The sequence below is a fragment of the Anomalospiza imberbis genome, chromosome 3 (assembly GCF_031753505.1).
Source record: "Anomalospiza imberbis isolate Cuckoo-Finch-1a 21T00152 chromosome 3, ASM3175350v1, whole genome shotgun sequence".
In the NCBI taxonomy this organism is placed as follows: Eukaryota; Metazoa; Chordata; class Aves; order Passeriformes; family Viduidae; genus Anomalospiza; species Anomalospiza imberbis.
This window is the reverse complement of record NC_089683.1, coordinates 10,237,307-10,254,838: the sequence shown is the minus strand read 5'-3', so window position 1 is coordinate 10,254,838 and position 17,532 is coordinate 10,237,307. Positions and strand designations below refer to the sequence as shown.

At 37.3% G+C, this 17,532-nt stretch overlaps 1 protein-coding gene across 16 annotated transcripts in view; it reads right to left on the bottom strand.

Annotated features, from left to right (window-relative positions):
- PUM2 (pumilio RNA binding family member 2) overlaps window positions 1-17,532 on the bottom strand; it is a 74,483-nt gene that overhangs the window by 19,206 nt on the left and 37,745 nt on the right. For 12 of the 16 annotated variants that reach the window (XM_068183371.1, XM_068183370.1, XM_068183369.1 and 9 more), the window contains exons 6-12: window positions 15,562-15,832; window positions 15,254-15,347; window positions 13,280-13,405; window positions 11,986-12,125; window positions 10,156-10,294; window positions 3,244-3,387; window positions 1,940-2,221 (exon numbers count right to left, since the gene is read on the bottom strand). In XM_068183371.1, coding sequence (XP_068039472.1) covers window positions 1,940-2,221; window positions 3,244-3,387; window positions 10,156-10,294; window positions 11,986-12,125; window positions 13,280-13,405; window positions 15,254-15,347; window positions 15,562-15,832 — 1,196 coding nt within the window. The remainder of the gene's footprint in view (window positions 1-1,939; window positions 2,222-3,243; window positions 3,388-10,155; window positions 10,295-11,985; window positions 12,126-13,279; window positions 13,406-15,253; window positions 15,348-15,561; window positions 15,833-17,532) is intronic. The other 4 variants (XM_068183363.1, XM_068183366.1, XM_068183367.1 and 1 more) reach the window with 2 other exon arrangements.

The window sequence follows — 17,532 nt, the reverse complement described above, 5'->3', positions numbered from 1 at the left end:
AAAAAAAAAAATAAATAAATAACCAGGAAGCATTTTTAAAGTGGCTATTAGTGCAAGTACAATTTATACTTGGCAGAAGGGCACTTTCAATATACTTTTATTCTAATAATACTACTAAAAATATTTCAGGTTTAGATAGCACCTTTCATCAGCACTTCTCAAACTGCAGAAGCATGGGGTTCCTGCTTCCCTGTGCAAACTACCATGCTAATTAAATCACCCTGGATACTGCTGCAGGATTTCAGCATGTGCTCTCTGTGCTGAGGGCTTTGGACAAAGCTCTGTAACTGACCTTTGCTACAAGAAAAAGGCTTTATCTCCTGTGCCAGAAAAACCTATGTTGATTTTCTTAAGTAGATACACAACTAAAATTTGTGTTCTATGGAGGTTCTTCAGATAATGCAGGATAAAAACTTTTATGACTTAAATCTAGTCTATCTAGAGAACTTAAACAGTTGCACTGTATTAAATATATATATTTATTATGACTATCTACCACTGTAATGAAACTGTATCTAGAGAGAAACAGCTGCTAAGGATTCACTGAAACCTTACAAATAGCTCAGGACAAGTTATATTACATAATACTGGATAGAATAATTTTGTAAATAAAATGTACTTGCTGTAAATTAAGGAAAAATTAAGAAAACCTACACTACTGAGTAGCCTTATTTTTTTTTTAATTGAACACAGGATGTTTTGGGTCTCCTCTTTAAAATCAAATGCTGGACAGGATCAGTGTAAAAACCTGATTTTGGACTTCCTAGCATCAGCTTTGTTAAAGTAAATAATTTTTCTGATTATTCTATGAAAAAATAACACTGAGAAAAAAACTCTGTGTTGGTATGCAATATATTTGATGTCACTAGTTTACAGTCACCAAATAACAACTACCATGACTTAACATGGAAGGGTGTGCTTTTCCTTCTGTTTTTTTCTCTCCCATCTATTAGGACATTTTGTAGTTTTTAAAAAATTACTCTCTTTAGTGCTAATTTTCCTCAATTTTGCAAAGAATACTGTTAGAGTGCATAAAATTTCCCCAGATTCTACCCATCTGCAAGATATGCAAGGTCAAACATGCTCCCCTGATTTCATTAAAATAATATTAGTAATAAGAAGCAATTCAGTGCTGTAAACTTAGAGATTATTAGCAAAAGAAAATATTCTTAAAAAATGTTTATCTTGCCTTACTAAAACTGAATCTGAAATATAAGAAAAACCTACCTTGCATGTTTAAAAACTATGTGAATATGAAATTTCTGCTTTACAGCAGAAATGTGACAGAATGATTTTTTTTAACACAAACAGGTTGGTAATATTTAGTAGTATCTGTTAAAATAATTAAAGGCCCCAGACATGCACAGAACTACTTAGCCTTAACTATATCTAAGATTAAACCTGCTAGAGCTAACAAGGACTATTCCTGGTTATTAGGTATTTTTGTTTTATGAATCCTTTAAAAATGTTATGGAAACAAGCCCTTTGATACTAGATCAAATTTAGAAAGTCATTTGCTGTTTGATTTGTTAAAAAGAAAATAAGGATTTTTTCTTGTATGATTATTAAAACAAAAGAATGTTTATCTTCACTATCATCAGTTGTTACTTTAACCACAGAATGAAGGCTTCCTTGAAAACAAAAGCAGCTTACTGAAAAACAGTAACAAACTTCTGGGGCAGAGTACACAGATCAGTACGGAAAAGTATTTTGGAGATACCTGTGACTACAGGATATTGTTCAAAAATGCATCTTCTATACAGAACACAAGTGAATTTAAAAAACTTTTTTTATTCCCCTATAATTTGTTTTAAACTTAAATAACCTATTTTTGCATTCTTTTTAGAAATGTATGTATATATATGATGCCTGATACAGATACATTTTTTTGCTTGGCACAAAAGTCTCACAGAATGTCCTCACTATATTAACAACCTACCTGATGAGCCAAATCCACCAAGTGCAGAGCCGATAGCTGCTCCTAAAGAGCTGCTACTTCCAAAGCCAAGAGATGTGCTTCCTGGTTGGCCAGGACCATGTGAAAAAAGGGAACTGCTCTGGGAGTTATTGGTCAAAGAGTTACTGCCATAAAATGAATTGGATTGTAGGCTACTATTTGTTTGCTGTTGCTGTTGTTGTGGCTGGGCACCAAGTGGCCGAAATAGACCGTTCGTGGCTCCCGCGAGATTGTTTGCTGTTCCTCCAGCTGAAGCAGCTGCAGCTGTAAAACACACGTTTTCAATCATAATTACTCTCTCGAACATTTCTGACTGAAAATGGATTATTCAGAACTAAATTGTATTTTCTTGAAGCCCTCTTAAAACAAGCAGAAATTCACATATTAAAGGACTAAGAGACTTAATAGTATTACACAATCTTAATTACTCAAGGAAAAAGGTGAAGACAGCACATGTTTTAGGCTAATCAAGATTGCAGAACTGTCAATGTAAATGAGGGAATTTTCAGTGTAAACATGTAAGACATTACTCTTTACTGAACTTTTTATATCCAAAGTTGCAGTGGCAGAATTGCAGCTAAGAGTCATTCAAAGACATCTTCAGCTACTGTCAGAAGCGAGTTCTGCATAGAGGAATAAGCTGATAGATTAACTTAAAATCTAATTTTCTAAACAGATCAAGTAATTAATGCAGGGTTAATATTCTAGATTTTAATTCAATAAATGCAATAAATGGTTCAGTGAAGTAATACTAGATCTTACAACTGGTAAAAAAGAAGGAAACTAGAGAGTTTTAATGTAACTAATTCTCCTCTTTTGCTTTCCATTCTACACATAGCTTTCTCCTTGCCACATTTTTCAGGAGAAAATAAGTTTCATGAGAAAAGCATAGCAAGGTTCCAGAGCAGTCCATCTTCTGCCAGGCCGAAGCAATGAAATGATGCTTTCTAGAGGACACCATTTAGGGGATTGATGAGAAGTGCATGTTATAATGCATGGGGAGAGGAAGGAGAAAATGTTCCTATCTGACAAGTAACATTTGCAGAAACATGCCTGCGTATGTATGGAAAGAGGACTGTAAATTCCAATTAAAAATGGAAAACCCCATCTGTGAGAAAGAACAGGAGAAGACAGAAAAAAAAAAAAGCAAGCATGCACAGTATATCCTTCACAACTAGCAAACTTCACTGATGCATATAAAACAATGATGTCAAATACTAATCAACATTACTGTTAAGATTCAGTAGAAAAGTGAAAGAAACCTCTGTGCAGGATTAAATATTTACCTGCTTGTGCTGCTGCAGAACTGATTAGAACAGGAGTTGAGGCCACCAATCTGACCGGTGCGCCAAGGCCAGTTCTCGCTCCAGGGCCGACTACTAAGGCACCAGTCTGATCGTAATAGGCAGTGGGAGCCAGCACTTGGTAACCTACACAACACAGGAGACAAGAACAGTGGTACTCATAGTCTCATACAGTCAGCATTTCCTCTCTCCTTGAAATATTCTAACCACAAACTCCATTTTCTGCCACACTGTCCTTGAACATCAACTGGACATCAAAGAAAAACCAGTAAAGGCCATAAAACACTGGGACAAAATCAGATTTAGAAATGCTTCAAGTAATTTTTTACAACTAAAATAACTGCTAAAATTAGTTGTCTAAAGTTGAACTTACTGTCAGGGTTAAAGTTTCTAACGTCATATTGAGAGGTTCAACACAACTGGCAGTGTTTGGATCATTATCAAATCAATTTCTTTCAGCAGTTTAAAATACACTACATTTCTCTTGTACTCCTTTGTACATGGAGAAGCTCTTGAGACGTGCACAATTAAAGGGCTGAGCTAAATGCAAGTCTGGCAATTCCATACATTACCTACCAACATTAAAAGTCCAGTTGCAAAAAACACATTAGGAAAGAAATGCTGTGTGTGCAGGAGTACCTTGGACCAGCCAGTTTCACAGGAATAAAAGAGACTGTAATCCAAGCATAACACTTCATTCCGTTGACAGTTAAGCATTGGGACTGATGAAGAAAAGGAGGGGGAGTTGAAAAAGGAGAAAAGCAAGCAGTAGGAAGGAATACAGGATACAATATATGAATAAAGAAAAGCAAAAGAGACAAAGCCAAGCAAAAAAACCCCTTTATTTAGAACAAGATCAAGAGAATGAATTTTAAAACTCTTGACACTTTACAGTGGAATAGATGAAATGGAATAAGAATCCCCCAAAAATGGAAGACAAGCTAGGATAATCTAAGAAAGGGTGCTGATATTTAAAATATAACCATTTCTAATTGATAGGCAGACCATTCTTATGAAGCAATAAAACAAAACTCAATGGAATTTCAATATTCCTCCCATGTTCAAATATATACTAAAACTATTAAGAAAAAAGACAAGATTGCAAAAGTCACACATCTATTTTTGTACATGTAAGAACAAAGATTTTGCATTCTATTTTAAGTCAGCTGTTCCCATCAGTTGCCTTGTATGTTCAGAACTAGGTCTAGCAGATTTCTCTCTGAGATACATATGGACCTGAATGCAACTGGACCTTTGATTTAAGGTAAGTACCACAAATGCCAGCCTTCCAAGTCATATTTTATCCTCCTCAATTTCTAAAACATCTCTGTAACCTCCTCTGCCTAGACACACTCCAAAAAAAAAAGCTGGAAACATCATCTCCCTTCTGACCTGGTGGTTACAGTGCTCTGCAGGGAAGCTGAATACACAGGTCCGAATTCTCACACACTAAGAAAATATGAAGGAGACTCAGGTAGCACTGAAGAGGAGAAGAGCAATGAAAATCCAGATCTTTAGGTTCAATTCACAGTTCTGGAGGTGAATGCATTATAGTGGTTATGAAGAATCATCATTGCTGTATTTCAAAACCTGTCCTCACTGCTCACTACTTGTTTTGCATTCCAGGCACATCTACCTTCTCTTTCCCACCAACAGCACAAGAAGACAGTTGTCCTCCACATTATTTGTCTGAAAATATGGCTAGTTAGAACCAACCAAAACAGGCTCTTACACTTGAACTAGTTAGAAATACCTAGAGGTGCCACTGCCTCTTCCACCTACAAAAATGTGCTCTGCTCTACCCCCTCACCACTAAGAAAGGTTGCTACATTCCCAAGGTAGGGAAAGGTGACAAACTGTTGTCTGTTTTACTGTAGTTCTGCAGATAACACAAAATATTAGATTAGTGACACAGTACAAAAGCTCATTAAATAACACCTGTTCCTGCAGACATTGGCAATGTTTAATTACTAGTACCCACATAATTTCTGCTTATACTTGTAGCAGGTTCAACCGATAACAACATGTTTTGTTTCTTCCTGCTGTTATCATATAAAACCACTTTTTCAGAACTCAGAATTGGCTAATGCTTACCAGTATTTACTCTGCCCACCTACCCTCTTCAAATTCATAAACCCATGGATAATGCTGTAACTGTTCAAGTATAACTGCAAAAACCACCCACTGATTTTATGTTTACACCCTTCTGCTCATCTGAAACTAATATACAGCTTTTTATATGACTTCAGGCCCACAGTGTAAACAAGCCTATTTTCCAATGCAAAATACCTGGAGGGGGGCAGGGGAGATAACTTACACTTTGCATAAATTAAATTTGTTGAAATTAATACTAATGCAGTTTAATACATTAATATTAGATTTTCTAAAGTAATTTACTCATATGACTGCTAAATTTAAAAAATGGAAGCAATTTGCACTTGCTCTTTACATTACAAGATGCCCAAGCCCTTCTGATACTTCTCTGACATTATATGAACCTGTGATCCACCCACAGACAGTACATTTAAAATAAGTAATGATAAGATAGGTCAATAGCATCTAGATATTGTCACAGAAGGTTCAAGCTATGAATGAAAACTGATGGGCTCCTCTGTTTCCAATTTCTGAAATACATTCTGAACCAAAATAGGTCTCAACTTTCTACTTAAATCTATCACAACAAAGCAACATAGGACTGACTACTTGTGAAATTGCTAAAACCTTGCTAAGTGCATCTGCAGCCTCAAAGGTATAAAATTTTTTGCTTTGATATAAAAAATACAATTTCAGAGAGACCATCTAACATCAGATTAAATAACTGAAGAAGAGTTCTCACAGCAAAACTCAGATCTCCTTTCCACTAGTCCACAAATTGTGCCTCATCCCAGAAGCCTGAGCACAAATCTAGAAACTTCCCCTGCCTTCTCTCTTATCAAGAGATAAGGTGGTGACTTGGCAGATCTCCTCTCTAATTCCCTCTCTTCCTGTTTCAGTTTTTATTACATTCCATCACATCATCATCAGTTCTCCCTGTGGCTCCGCTATTTCCTCTCAAAATTAACAATCTCACTTCAGTGCCTTCACATTCAAGTTCACTGTGGTGTTCCCATGCAGTCAGAAAACTAAAACATACTGTTTCCTAATCAGTTCCTAATCACACCTTTTATTTTAGAGTTTAATTGCTCTATCTACACTTACTGTCTCTGGATCAGCAGAGAATAAAAAGTAAACAATCTAGTTTGCAACTATGGTGTTTTGCTGAAATGATTTCTAAATGTGTCCAGAAACCACAGACTCTGAAAACTTCCTGATTCTTATCACACAAACCTTGAATATACCTAAAGAATGAGAGGATATGAAATCTGTTCTCTTGGCTCATGCAGCTTATCCTTAGTACTGCCCTTATCCATCCAGTAGTGCAACTTCCCTCAGAGATGGCATCCAAATATATGCCAGTTTGCCACTTCTCTCTACACAATTTAACAGATGTGACACTGCTTACTGCCAACTCAATTATCTGCTCCTTTATAAAAATGCCATCCTCTCCCCAACTCTGTCCAAAACCTGAACCCCTATAACCTTCTGCTTGTACTGCTGAAGACATGCTCGGCCTTATCTCTGCACATCCTCTCACAAATCAAATCCAGAACTTCCTATCCAGCCAGTAACCCATTTATACTTTCTATAACCACTGTAACTTTGCCTATACTGTGTATCTGCCACAATGAAATTTGAATTCTATTTCATACTACCCACTGCAACGTCACACTTCCAAATCATCTAGGTAATAAAACCAAAAAAATGCTATGCCAATGGATAGAAATTGTTGATTTTAATGCTTTATACATGGGCATTTTTTCCCAGACTACTCACTTTACATGTCCACCTGCAAGCCAGATGCACCATGACGGCTTTACTGTGTGAGCTCCATAAAAAACAAAGTTCCATCTGACCTAGTCAGCACAGTCAGTGGAGCCTCTGGTGGGATCTGGCTGACCTGCTGTTACAGACATCTATTTTAGGGTAAGCTGATCAGCCCTGCAGTCTCTACAGCAACTGCACAAGTGAGATCTGCACTGGACTCCTTAAGACAGCTGAAGTCTCAAGTAGACTCCTAACTTTGGATGATTAAGCCAAGTCCGGAAGTTGTCTGTGATGAGGACTGGTTTTATTCCTAAGCAGAATGCATATTAATTGCCCTAAGAATTTGGGAATACCCTCTGACACTTTCTTGCACATATATTAAGGCAGAAACACTCTGGTTTTTAAGAATCTTTGTTACTGAATGACTTGCTCAATTAGGATAGGAAGAATTTAAAATGGTATTGTGTAACTTCAATGCAAAATGCATTTCACATTAAGTGGTTTTTAAAAAAACCCTTAAGTTTTACCTTTTATCAGTCTTCCAGTACCCAGAGGGGCCAACAGGAAGGCTGGAGACTTTTTACAAGGGCATGAAGTGATAGAACAAGAGGGAACGGCTTCCAACTGAAAGAGTGCAGCTTTCCATTGGATATCAGGAACAAACTTTACTGTGAGGGTGGTGAGGCACTGGAACAGGTTGAACAGAGAGGCTGTTGCCACCTCACCCCTGGAGCTGTTCCAGACCAGGGTGGATGGGGGGCTCTGAGAAATCTGATCTAGTGGAAGGTTCCATGTCCATGGCAAGCGGTTAAAACAAGATGATCTGTAAGGCCCCTTCCAACCCAAACCATTCTATCATTTTTGATTTTCTGAAAAGAGACTTAACAGTGACATTATGTAAAAAGTAACCTGGATTTCAAGCACTTTCTCTCTGCATGTAGAATGAGATGGGTATCTTAAGTGACACAGGAATACACCTTCCTAAACAGTAAACAAAGAAACACCTAAAATAACAAATTTCACAATAAAGCCATCAAATAGTTGGGATAACTTTTTTATCAATTTCATCCGACAAAAAGGCTGTGACAAGGAGAAAGCAGCTCAAACAATATCACGACAGCAGCATGGGCAAGCTGAACAATATACTCTGACTTGCTAGTTCACAGTGAAGCCAAATTGCAAATATTCTCTCTAAAGAGTGTTTAAAAGCTTGAAACTCAAGTTAGACTTTCACTTTCTTGTAAAACATCTTAGTCCACTGGAACACGAATTCCACACTAAATCTTGTTTATTACATTACACGTCTTGCTCAGTGGTTGCTGTCTGGGATTCACTGAATCACTTTTAGGTATCTAGATATTATTTAGTCATCTTGATTCAATTTTATAGTAAGGCAATAGAAAAAGGCATCTCTGGAACCAAACTCACTTTATCCTAAATCAGGAAACTAAAACAGGCAGACAAATCAAGAGTACAAGTTCCTATTTCTCTTTGCTTATAAATGGAGCCCAAGCATCTCTCAAATACAGACACCAAACCCAGCAACAAGATTCCCACATATAAAGGCATGTATTCACTTCCTCATTCTATATTCTTCTTACCCTAAAAAGAGAAATCACCAGCACTCCTAGGAGTCTCTACAAACCTATCTGATGATGCCTGAAAAAACGTCTTTTTATTTTGAGCTCTATTCTCTGTAATACTGTGGTTGGTAAAGCTTAAGTCAGTTGCACACAATTCCTATTATACAACAATATGAAATATATTGACTAAAGTTCCTCTCTGGCCATCCAGGCTTGCAGCATCAGATGGGACGAAGCAGGAACCTACAAAAGAAACTGAATAAAAAGGCTCCTGCCCTCATGGAAAACCTTTTGGGGCTTGTGGAAGAGGAAAAAAAGTCTTCAAGTACCTTCTTCAAAGGACAGGGTACACCACACCCCCTCTCAAAAAAAAAAAAAAAAAAAAAAAGTTATAGCTAAGCCTTTGAGGCTTGTGCAAAGATGGTTATAACATCTCTCACATGCCTCATTGCTTGTAGGCCTTATCCACTGCTTCGGTGAGGTGCAGAAGTACCACTTGGCAGGTGCCAGGACTGCACTTTGCTGATTCCTCATTTTTAGGAGAAAGATGCTAAAAGCTGAAGATAACTACTACATGAGAAGAAATAGAAATTGCAGTTATAAAAGAAAACAGACAGGACAAACACAATAGGAGTCTGCTCTGCAGCTAGAATCTAAAATGTGCTCAGGGGAGGCCAAATGCAAAATGCAGCCCCAGAGCATGCAGCAAACAACTCTGGCTCCAGGCTGCAGGGCATCTCACAGTGGTTTTGTACAGGTCAAAGGAATGGATCAACATTATCTAACTTAACTATGTAAAAACTTTAACTTTCATACTGAAGAACGGCCAGGTACACTGAAATTGCTCTTGTTCAGGTAACTGTATCAAACACTTAGAAGCTGAACTTCAAGCTAACCACTCCATAGCACACAAATCATTCCTCAGGAAGTCAGAAGCCATGCTCACCAAAAGAATCTGAGGCTCCAACCTTTGGAGTGCTTCCAAGGATTTTGTGGTCTTCAGATATGATCAAGCAGTAATTTTTTTCTAAAATATCTTACTTTTGGATTCTGAACTTTAGATATTATTATGTCCCAAATAGAAGTTATTCTAGCAAAACTTAATACTTCCTATTGCAGAGGAACCAGAGAACAAATGACTTTTTAAGACAGCATATAGTTGCTTCACTATATATGAAATTACCTTGCAAAAATCAATTATATTTCTTGTGCATACATTTGTAACAGCAAATACCGAGAAAATGTTCCAAATAACAAATGCTGGAGGAGTTTCTTGCGCTCTAAAAATACTGTGCCAGTATTTTAAACCAACTGAATAACACAAAACTATAAAACTCAATTCTAAGCAGTTTATCATAAATGGAACAGGACTTTGTTAATCTGTTACCTAATAACACCAATATTCTTACTTTCTGTGAGTCTTTTAATCCACTGGTAAGATACATACCTGGCATGCCTGTAGCAAGACCCTGACCAAAAGCCAAAGCTGGATTTGCTGCTGCAGCTGCTGCAAGTGACTCTGCCTGCTGCCCTTGCTGCCCCTGGTTGGGAGTGAGTGGGCGTTGAGTTGCTCCAGCTCGCAGGACCTGGAAAAGGCCGACACAACACTCCTTCCTTAAAAGGTAAGGAAGCCAATCTATTATGTGCCAACAAAGGCCTAGAACAGTTGCTTTGAGTATCTGATGCCTCTCAGCCCTGATTTTCACTTCGGGAATCCTGCATCTCACTGGTTTCCAGAATATATACAAACAAAGAACGAAAGGTATATACCATTTTGTTGACAAACGTGACCATAAAATATCTGCCCTGCTTTGGATGTCAGGACTCAGGTATGTTCCATCAATGGTAATGAGTATAAAGGAAGGAAGAAAACCTGTAAGAGTGATGCATTTTACAGCCTACATTATTTATTACTGAGCACCTGACCTTCCTTGATAAACACATTTGTTTACATTATTTCCAGGCAACTGCATGATGTAAATCTGAGTATTTCAGCACTTGTAGTAACTTGTCTACATAATTAACACTCCACTGCCAACAGTGTTGTAAATAATGCACCCACTAAGTTCTAAACATTCACATAACACTCCATCACCATGCAATGCAGGCATATTTTATTATGTTCTGACAGTGAATCTCTGGGAATCTGATTGAAAAGCAATCTAAATTCTTGCAACTACTCTATTTCTCTTGGAAAAAATCAACTTCTTCAGGTCTGAAATAAGGGAGAAATACAACTCACAATATATTCCCACAATGAACTGTATATGTTGTTTGCATAAATCGGTATTAATTTTTACAGAGAAAACAGAAAGGAACTGCAGAGACAATATACATTCAGTTACCAATGCAGGCCACTGATAAAAACAATCAGTATAAAGAAATATCCACCTGAACATAAAAACAGTGATGAAATCCCTGGAATTACATGGTATTTCAGACTTCTTATATTACATTTCTAAGAAGAGAATTGAAATTAACCATATTGCTGATAAAAAATTTGAAATGCTTACATTCTTTCAAGTGTAAAGTCATTGTAAAATGTGGGGTTTTACTTCATCAAAATTGCCATTCATTTATACTGAAAACTCATACAATAGTTAAAAAATGCATCTAGAGTAACAATAGAAAATTAGCATTTTAAAATAAATACTTAAAAGAAATTGAATTTTCAACAAGTTCTTGTAAAAATTGTTCACTCTTGCTTCATCAAGGCAAAAACACCATATGGCACATGGTGATGTTGCAATACAATTAATGTCACAGAAAAATAAGCTGGGCAATCCTTCCTTCCTGTGAAGCAACAAAACTACTGGTAACACATTTATTTCCCTACTTTTGGAAGGGACAGAAATATGTGTAACATTCAATCTTCCAGCTAATTTATGAAAACACAGATTAGTTTTTTCCCAAGCTTAAAAAGAAACAATATCCTCCTAAAATTGCCAGAATGTATTTTTTCATCCCCTTATGTCAGTTTTCTAGATTAAACTTTGCATTAAATTTACTACACAGGAAGCATCACCTACACACATAATAGCACAGCAAATGGAAGAAAGGAACCATTTTTAGTGCTCATTGTCTTAAGAAACGAGACTGTAAAATAATTTTAACATGGTGTGAGATTGTGACAATGAGTAAGGAAATTGAGAGTTTTCAACATTCATTTATTATACAATAAAATGCAACATCTGAATTCTGTAAAGTTTTCCAGCAGCTGACCCTTACACACTGGAATGTTAAGGTGAGGCACCTCTGCTTTTCATGCTGAACGTACCGGTTGCTGTCCCTGCTGTGCCTGGGAAGCCGCTTGCTGATTTGCTGTGGTATTTGCTGCTGCAGCTTGCTGCTGGAATAAATTGGCTGGATACACCCCCCATGGAACACCATAATACTGAGGTGGAACCACAGCAGGACCTAAAACCAGAAAGCATGATTATTCCATCTAGTGCAGTTGTTTGAAATACTGTTGGTAGCATCCCCCATTGATCCATCTTCTCATTTTCAGAAGAGAAATCAGTATTAAAAAGAAGGAATTCCCACATTAGCTAAAATGACACATGAATACAAATGGGCTAATTTTAAAAATTCACACCAAGTCGTATCTATGAAAAAATGAATACCTTTGTGAGACTCAGATGACAAAGAAAAACCTTAAAGCATTCAGAGTCTGGGTACTAAAGAACTTTCAAAATCAGTTTTCATGGTTGGAAGAAAAAATCATTTCAGAACATCACAGTATGAACAAAATTTATCCTCCTGATAGTTATGTACTGAGACTTTCATCACCTGTGATTCCTCCTTTCTGTGTGATGCCCTTGCTTATAAACACTATTGCCTGTGCCTACCCTGCATATACATGATGGTCTTCAAAGTGGGAACACTTAACTCTTCCAGTCTATTGATGAAGAACCTGCAGAAGAATAATCTCTCTGTATCATGGGGTTGAACATATAAACCAATAAAACATTATGTATACATGTCTTAGTTTTTTCTACTGCCTTCCCTGTGAAACACCATACGGAAACAAAGGAGGTTGTTTTTGTTAATGTTATGCTCAAGTCTGAGCACTACCTGGGACTTGAATACTCAGTTATGTGGTTTCACAGTGATATCTAGTAACTTTTTAAGAGATTTTCCTGTGTTTCTCTGTTGTCTGGGCCTTTTAGCATGCTGGAGACCATCTTTACTCTCATGCCCACTGGGAATGAGAAAATCTGGAATTAGAAAATTAATGCACTGAGTAAAAATAAAAAAGGCTAGCTGTCACATCTTTTGAAAATAATACATACTGTCAGATTCACCTTACTAAGGATAAACACTTTTAAAACAGAAAAAAGCCCTAAATTTTGTATATTAAAGTCCAGTGGCAAGAGAAACTTGGAATTCATACATAACAAACTGAAATCCTTTCTACTGTAGTAAGAATTTTCAAAATGGCAGTATTCATTTTTTTACAAGTCTCTCCTTCCTAGAACTACATTTGCAGAGACAAGCAGGACAGATTTCACTTTTTTTCTCTTTTTGTTTGGTTGAATTATCAAGACAGGCACTTCCCAGTGTTCAGTTACCTGCTAGGGTAGCTGCTGCAGCTAATCCAGCTGCAGTGTACGGGTCAGTCCCTGGAGGAGCAGCGCTGATAATATATGGGTTTGGCACAAAAGCAGCTGGGGCCAAGCCTGCAGAGAATACGCCTGCTGCAGTAACAAACAGAGTTTCATTACAGCCAACATTCTTAGCAAGCATCATCATATTCACACCACCCAAATCACACAGCCTATCTGTTAAAATCAGAACTGCTTGTACCTTGAAAGCTCTGAAGACCAGGTATATAATTACAGAAATCAACACTTTTATGTCTTCTCATCAGTCCTTTCTTACAAATCCCAAGGCCTAACAGCTTTGTTTTGTTGGATCTAAAGATCCAACAGAGAGATTTATTTCACGTGTGTCTATCCATCCTTACACAGAAGGGATTATTCAAAGTGGAATTTATCTTGCCCAACTTTAACTATCTGAAAGTTAAATTAGTCTTGAAAGGAAATCTGTAGCAGACAAGTAAGTCATCTAGCGTGCGAATCAGCCAGATGAAATAAACCACCTGCTAGAGACAAAAATCTCTCTTCACTGACAATTAGGAAAAAATTTAACCAGATAATTTAAGTCAGATACCTAGCTTTAAAACAGCCACATATGAGACGCTAATCTTACTTCCCAAGAATCCTAATTTGAGATAGGAATTGTAATGGAAGGAGACAACTGCAGAAACTCCAGCAAACAAAGCATCGCCACCCAGAGTTTCCCCAGTCAGTTGGGTTCATGTACTTTATCCAACACTGACTCAGCAACTGTTGCAGCAAGCAAGGCACATCAAACTATGGCCCTCCTTCCAAATATTTCTTGACAGATTTCTATTAATATGCACATGAGAAGAGGCTGCATTTTAAAAAGAAAAATTTCAGCTGACTACTCAGTCAGCACTTCATACAAAGCAGAGGCTTCTCCAAAGTTTAGAAGTCAAAGACAGGACCTGTGGACTCACACAAGCATCTCAATCTGCCATGCTTCCAGTTCTCAGCCTGTATTTGTGAAGAGCTGCCACTTTTCAATCCCAGCTATAGGCTTGCAGACCTCACAACCTACCTAAACAACAAGCTGGTAGGAAAGCTTATTTGCAGGAGAGCATGGACACAAGTCACTGGAGGTGCTTCCTACTTCTGCCTACCTTTCTAATCCTGAGAACCCTTTTTTACTTACAAAGGAAAGACATTTGTGCACACACCTCAACAGTCCAGTGGAACTAGGGAGGGTAGAAATCTTTAAATCCCAACTATCGCCCTTCCTTAAACAAGGAATTGTTTCCTTGTGTATTCCAACCTCCCTCCCCTAAACACCAACAGCTTCCCCACAATGGAACATAAAATTGTTGTCACTGAAATGAAGGCTCCTTGTTGAGTTGCAGCACATGAAGAACTTGATGTATTTAACTAACTCACTGAACTAAAGGCACTGAAAAAATGCCTGCTAAAGAATTAGCTCATTAGGGTACCTGCAAGAAGAAAGAGTTGTTTAAATGGTGCCATCAGCATGGAAAAATTAAAACTTTATCAACACAACAGTATGATTTCAAAATTCTGCTCTACAATGGCTTTTAACTGGATTACTAAAATACTAAACTGCAATAGAATCTTAGAATTGCATACTGTTTTTTAGTATATAAAGCTAGTGTTTCTATTACTGCTTATAGCAGTAAGCATTTTTAACATTTACTCCCATCAACATTCAACTACTATACTACATAAGCAAATATAAGTTTTATTTCTTTGTATACAACTGTCCAAAGGGGAAAATTTACAACAGAAAACCTCCACTAAGGACAGTACAGTCATAGGCAGTCATTTTGAGCAGTTTTCATGAGAACACTGCAACAGGCCAAGTGATCAGTATCTATTTGAATGAGAAGACTGGGTAAATTGAAAGGAGTCTATCAAAGCAAAACACCCACTTTTGCCAGGGACACTTGCTGCATTGTACAGAAACCTCACCTATGTGCGGCTGCTGAGCTGCAGCCAGTGCATATTGCTGCTGCTGGGCTGCTGTCAACTGCTGAACAGTCAGAGCATTAGTCCTCTGGAAAAGCTATTGGGAAAAGAAAAAAAAAAAAAGTAACTTACTAAAGTTACTAAATTAGAAAATTATACAACAATATTCTTCTAGACTAATTATTATAGTTATTCACCCTTGACTAAGTCACAGACAAAATAATATTCAATGCATTGCATGTTGAAATGACTGATTGTCAAGAGGATCATCAACAACTTAAAGGATCAATTTTCCACAGTCCATTACTAACCTGCTGCTGAGAATTGTAGTCAAAAAGTCCTACAGTAGCTCCTGAAGAGTCCATCTGTACCTGATTGCCAGGATAGTCAAACTGTAGAGAATCAAGACCAACTTGTTCCATGGCATCTAGATTCTGATTTTCTGGATTTGAAAATTCTTCTACCAGAGGCTTGTGGGCTGTAGGATTAGGAAGTGGACCTAATCCTTCTGTGGTGCTGGGATTGGGGCCCAGGCGTTCAGCTACTTCTGTTGGGGAGGCCTGTCGACTTCCAGGGGTACGACTGTTCAGAAGAAATTTAAGACAGACTCTTCAGTCTCAAATAAAGCTGTCCATTGACAGAGTACAGTATTTCTACTTTCACATCAGCTCTGAACTCAAGAGACTTTACAAAGGGAAGTAACAGACTCATTTTAACGTTTTCAACCAGCATGCATTGATGACTCAAGATAAAGGATGCATTTAACTCTAAAGCATAATTTTATTTGTTTTTTCTAAGTTTAAGACTGACTACAGAGCTCTTAAAATCACTTGTGAGAAAAACAGACTGATCTGTGAGGCTGTTTTGTGGTCACCTGCGAATTTTGGGATGTTTATTGTATTTTGGTAGTGATGAGAAATGTAGTGTAGAGAAATTTAAATAAAGAAATGGGTAAGGGCATCTCATGCCAAAGAACCAAAAGACACAGCAAAATTTCAATTGGAAAAGACAGACATACAATATAGCAACCATTTTTCACATCTGAAGAGCAAGCAATATATTTTTACCTTGAGTAAAATGAACAAATAACTACTTCATTTAGCATGTGACAAAAACATTTCATTTCCTACACAACTCATTTAATACACTATACTACACTGATAATTGGTGGGGGAAAAGTGTTCCTGATATAACCCTGAACAGAATATACAATATCAAAGATACAGTATTATATATAAAAGCTGAATTGCTCTCTCATCTGACTGGCAGTCTACAAGGGACTTTTTGTACATCTATAAACACCTACAGGCAAACCGATGAGGTGAGATGTCAACAGAGTAACATTCTAAAGAGATTCCCAACACTATTTGGTTAGATTTAGGATACCTTAATTTGGAGTGGTATCCCACCTTCTGTGGGAAGCCATATTGTTTAGACTATCAATTTTTACTGGCAAAAATCTAAGTTAACTACTAGGAAAGAGTTGTGTGAGAAAATCTATGACCCACTAACATTGTGGCAGAACAAGTTGGCAGAACTTTATGATTATATATTATTTCTCAGGAAATGCAGAACTCCTAGTTTATTTGCCTTTACTTGTGAAAACTAGGCTCAAATACCAAATGCCACCTTGCAGGAAGAACCTATGTTTATTCCAGCAGTACAGTGCCAGACCAGTCTGCTGTACTGCTAATTCTATGTCAGAGACACAGCCTCAGTACTACCTGTTCTTCCTCTTCAGGGCTCCAGCCAAAGTATCTGTTCCTTACTGAAGCCCATGACTAACACAAAGAAATCTACTAGCACTTATGTAATGGCTGATAACAACACTTAAGTTTGTACAGCTAGAAATCAGCCTTTTAGGGGGTTTATTGCAGCAACACTGTATGATTTATTACTCTAGACAAAATATGTCAAAGAAAGAAGCAGGTTTTTGACAAGAGGTTTTTTTAATGTAAAAAGCAACCTCAGGAGGATTGTATATAACATGCTGGCTTACCATCTAAGTATCCTAGCAAGCAACCATGTCTTGCTGAAAACTTGAGTTTAAAGCCCTTTAATAGTCCCTATTTTTTCCAAGTGAAATACAGCATCAACAAAGTGAAGAACAAAAGGAAAAAAGGCAGTTATTTCAGTACATACTTAGTTTAAAAATGCTACAAGTACAATAAAAATACAATAAGGAGGACAGGATGAAGTTTCTTTGTTAATACTTATGGTTAGATAATACAGGTTGCTCCTTACATTGGTGCTGTTCTGTTGCTATAGTTAAAGTTGTGTCA